Below are 4,450 nucleotides of genomic sequence, written 5' to 3'. Positions count from 1 at the left end.
TGATGATCTTTATGGCCTTCCTGTGACATCGGGTGGTGTAGGTGTCCTGGAGGGCAGGTGGTTTGCCTCCGGTGATGCGTTGTGCAGACCTCACTACCCTCTGGAGAGCCTTACAGTTGTGGGCGGAGCAGTTGCCGTACCAGGCGGTGATACAGCCCGACAGGATGCTCTCAATTGTGCATCTGTAGAAGTTTGTGAGTGCTTTTGGTGACAAGCCGAATTTCTTCAGCTTCCTGAGGTTGAAGAGGCGCTGCTGCGCCTTCTTCACAACGCTGTCTGTGTGGGTGGACCAATTCAGTTTGTCTGTGATGTGTACGCCGAGGAACTTAAAAACTTACTACCCTCTCCACTACTGTTCCATTGATGTGGATAGGGGGGTGTTCCCTCTGCTGTTACCTGAAGTCCACAATCATCTCCTTAGTTTTGTTGACGTTGAGTGTGAGGTTATTTTCCTGACACCACACTCCGAGGGCCCTCACCTCCTCCCTGTAGGCCGTCTTGTCGTTGTTGGTAATCAAGCCTACCACTGTTGTGTCGTCCGCAAACTTGATGATTGAGTTGGAAGCGTACGTGCCACGCAGTCGTGGGTGAACAGGGAGTACAGGAGAGGGCTCAGAACGCACCCTTGTGGGGCCCCAGTGTTGAGGATCAGCGGGGTGGAGATGTTGTTGCCTACCCTCACCACCTGGGGGCGGCCCGTCAGGAAGTCCAGTACCCAGTTGCACAGGGCGGGGTCGAGACCCAGGGTCTCGAGCTTGATGACGAGCTTGGAGGGTCCTATGGTGTTAAATGCCGAGCTGTAGTCAATGAACAGCATTCTCACATAGGTATTACTCTTGTCAGACAGGTAGACACACACACACACAGGTAGACACACACAGACAGGTAGACACACACAGACACACACACAGACAGGTAGACACACACAGACACACACAGAGACAGGTAGACACACACAGACACAGACAGGTAGACACACACAGACACACACAGAGACAGGTAGACACACACAGACACAGACAGGTAGACACACACAGACACACACACAGACAGGTAGACACACACAGACACACACACACAGACAGGTAGACACACAGACAGGTAGACACACACAGACAGGTAGACACACAGACAGGTAGACACACACACAGACACACACACACAGACAGGTAGACACACACAGACAGGTAGACACACACAGACACACAGACAGGTAGACACACACAGACACACACACAGACAGGTAGACACAGACAGGTAGACACACACAGACAGGTAGACAGACAGGTAGACAGACAGGTAGACACACACACAGACAGGTAGACACACACACACACACACACACACAGACAGGTAGACACACACAGACAGGTAGACACACACAGACAGGTAGACAGACAGGTAGACAGACAGGTAGACACTATATGGTTACATTAGTTACTAGAGAGTATAAACATGTTTTCAATATGCTTTATTGGATAGTGCTGTATTCTCATGTTTAACAATATTAAGACTTCTTCAAGTCATCATTAGAAAGATATGGAAAACTCCAAAACACAGTGCTTACAGCAATTAGCTAGTGCAACATCCGTTCTGATCCACCCATCAGACACTTCATTTTAGACATCGTAATGAAAAAGAGGTCTTTCCAGCACAAAATGGCTCAGTGAAAGACCTCACTCCTGACGATAGGGAGCCATCTACTGGTGAGAGGGGACTAATTGCCTGTGAGCAGGGAGGACTAATTGCCTATAAGCAGAGAGGGCACTAATTGCCTGTGAGCAGAGGGGACTAATTCCCTGTGAGCAGAGAGGGGACTAATTGCCTATAAGCAGAGAGGGGACTAATTGCCTATAAGCAGAAAGGGGACTAATTGCCTATAAGCAGAAAGGGGACTAATTGCCTATGAGCAGAAAGGGGACTAATTCCCTGTGAGCAGAGAGGGGACTAATTGCCTATAAGCAGAAAGGGGACTAATTGCCTATAAGCAGAGAGGGGACTAATTGCCTATAAGCAGAAAGGGGACTAATTGCCTGTGAGCAGAAAGGGGACTAATTGCCTGTGAGCAAAAGTCTGTACAACTTCTTTCAACTCCTCAAAACAAAATAGCTTTATAACTGAATAAAACCACAAATCCCTTTTCTTTTCCAATATGTTTCTTTTAGAGTTGGCAAAGTGAAAATAAAAATCAAAACAAACCTGTTTTTATTTTTTAAGGAAAAAAAAAAAGAAGGAAAACCTCGTCACTGTCTAATATTTTACGAAAACATTTCACTCCATCTAGTACATCACTGATAATACATCGGAAACATAAAGGTTATGTTACAATAAAATAAAAGACAAATTGAGACAAATCTCACAAAAAAAACACAGTACTGCAACACTTGGAATGCAACCATTTCAGTTTTAGCACAAGGAACTTAAGTACCACCCTCCTGATTGGACCAGGGCCTTGCTCAGCGGGGTGCAACATTCGACCAGGGCCTTGCTCAGCGGGGTGCAACATTCGACCAGGGCCTTGCTCAGCGGGGTGCAACATTCGACCAGGGCCTTGCTCAGCGGGGTGCAACATTCGACCAGGGCCTTGCTCAGCGGAAACACAACAGAACAGAGACTGTGTCACGTACAATTAGGGAATCAGAGAGAAGAGAAGAGAAGAGAAGAAGACCACATTCAGAACGTTTCACCCTTCTGAGCTGGGACCCAAGTCTGACACCACCAGGGACACATTACTATCTGAACTCTTCACCCTTCTGAGCTGGGACCCAAGTCTGACACCACCAGGGACACATTACTATCTGAACTCTTCACCCTTCTGAGCTGGGACCCAAGTCTGACACCACCAGGGACACATTACTATCTGAACTCTTCACCCTTCTGAGCTGGGACCCAAGTCTGACACCACCAGGGACACATTACTATCTGAACTCTTCACCCTTCTGAGCTGGGACCCAAGTCTGACACCACCAGGGACACATTACTATCTGAACTCTTCACCCTTCTGAGCTGGGACCCAAGTCTGACACCACCAGGGACACATTACTATCTGAACTCTTCACCCTTCTGAGCTGGGACCCAAGTCTGACACCACCAGGGACACATTACTATCTGAACTCTTCACCCTTCTGAGCTGGGACCCAAGTCTGACACCACCAGGGACACATTACTATCTGAACTCTTCACCCTTCTGAGCTGGGACCCAAGTCTGACACCACCAGGGACACATTACTATCTGAACTCTTCACCCTTCTGAGCTGGGACCCAAGTCTGACACCACCAGGGACACATTACTATCTGAACTCTTCACCCTTCTGAGCTGGGACCCAAGTCTGACACCACCAGGGACACATTACTATCTGAACTCTTCACCCTTCTGAGCTGGGACCCAAGTCTGACACCACCAGGGACACATTACTATCTGAACTCTTCACCCTTCTGAGCTGGGACCCAAGTCTGACACCACCAGGGACACATTACTATCTGAACTCCAACGATTCATCTCAACAAATAAAACAGAACGTAAATCACTTCCTCTCAATAAAGTTTTGTGTTTTTTCTTCTTTTTTTTTATACAAAAATCACCGGTAAACATCTTTCATTTTTCTCTCTAAATAAAATTCTAAACAAGCCTGTAGTAATGCAATTGGGTGGGGGGGGGGGGGGGCTTAGTTTGAGTCAAGCTTGGCCATCTCCTGCACATAGATCCCTATGCTCTCGCTGTCGAACAGCACGAAGTAGACCGTCTTGATGGAAGAAGACATGGTGGCAACAAAGTAGCTGGAGATGGCTTTTAGAATGAGCTGGGCAGCCGTCTGCTTCGGGAAGCCATTCCTGAGGGAACAAATAAAAATACAATTTAATTCACTTTTATAGCGCTTTTCATTACGTAAAGAATATCAAAGCACTTTAAAAATCGAGGGGGGGGGGGGGGGGGGGGGTAGGGGGGGAGACAAGCCATTTTGAAAGATCAGGATAAAAACAAAAAGGTGAAATAACTGATTATGACGACAGTAATACAGGTGTCTTTTATACTGATAACAAGTTCAAACAGGTGCCATTAATACAGGTAACGAGTGAAGGACAGAGGAGTCTCTTACAGAAGAAGTTACAGGTCTGTGAGAGCCAGAAATCTTGATTGTTTGTAGGTGACCAAATACTTATTTTCCACCATAATTTGCAAATAAATTCATAAAAAATCCTACAATGTGATTTTCTGGATTTTTTTCTCTCTCATTTTGTCTGTCATAGTTGAAGTGTACCTATGATGAAAATTACAGGCCTCTCTCATCTTTTTAAGCGGGAGAACTTGCACAATTGGTGGCTGACTAAATACTTTTTTGACCCACTGTATATGACATACTACTACGCTAACTTGTGCATCATATCTTAATGTGACAACCGTTACCTCCACCAAAACAGACAAAATGAAGTAGCGGGCTTTTCCTCCACA

At 46.4% G+C, this 4,450-nt stretch overlaps 1 protein-coding gene across 19 annotated transcripts in view; it reads right to left on the bottom strand.

The window, feature by feature from the left end:
* Positions 1–1,456: 1,456 nt before the first annotated feature.
* The window catches only part of macroh2a1 (macroH2A.1 histone), a 23,369-nt gene continuing 20,375 nt past the window's right edge, over positions 1,457–4,450 (bottom strand). For all 19 annotated transcript variants that reach the window (XR_004205950.1, XR_004205952.1, XR_004205951.1 and 16 more), the window contains one exon: positions 1,457–3,831. Coding sequence is in view for 15 of the 19 variants with exons in the window: in XM_031807751.1 (XP_031663611.1) it covers positions 3,666–3,831 (166 nt within the window). In the remaining 4 variants the exon portion in view is untranslated. The remainder of the gene's footprint in view (positions 3,832–4,450) is intronic.

The sequence above is a fragment of the Oncorhynchus kisutch genome, linkage group LG28, assembly GCF_002021735.2.
Source record: "Oncorhynchus kisutch isolate 150728-3 linkage group LG28, Okis_V2, whole genome shotgun sequence".
Taxonomy (NCBI): domain Eukaryota; kingdom Metazoa; phylum Chordata; class Actinopteri; order Salmoniformes; family Salmonidae; genus Oncorhynchus; species Oncorhynchus kisutch.
Note: the sequence above shows the minus strand (reverse complement) of the source record. Positions and strands in the feature narration are given on the sequence as shown.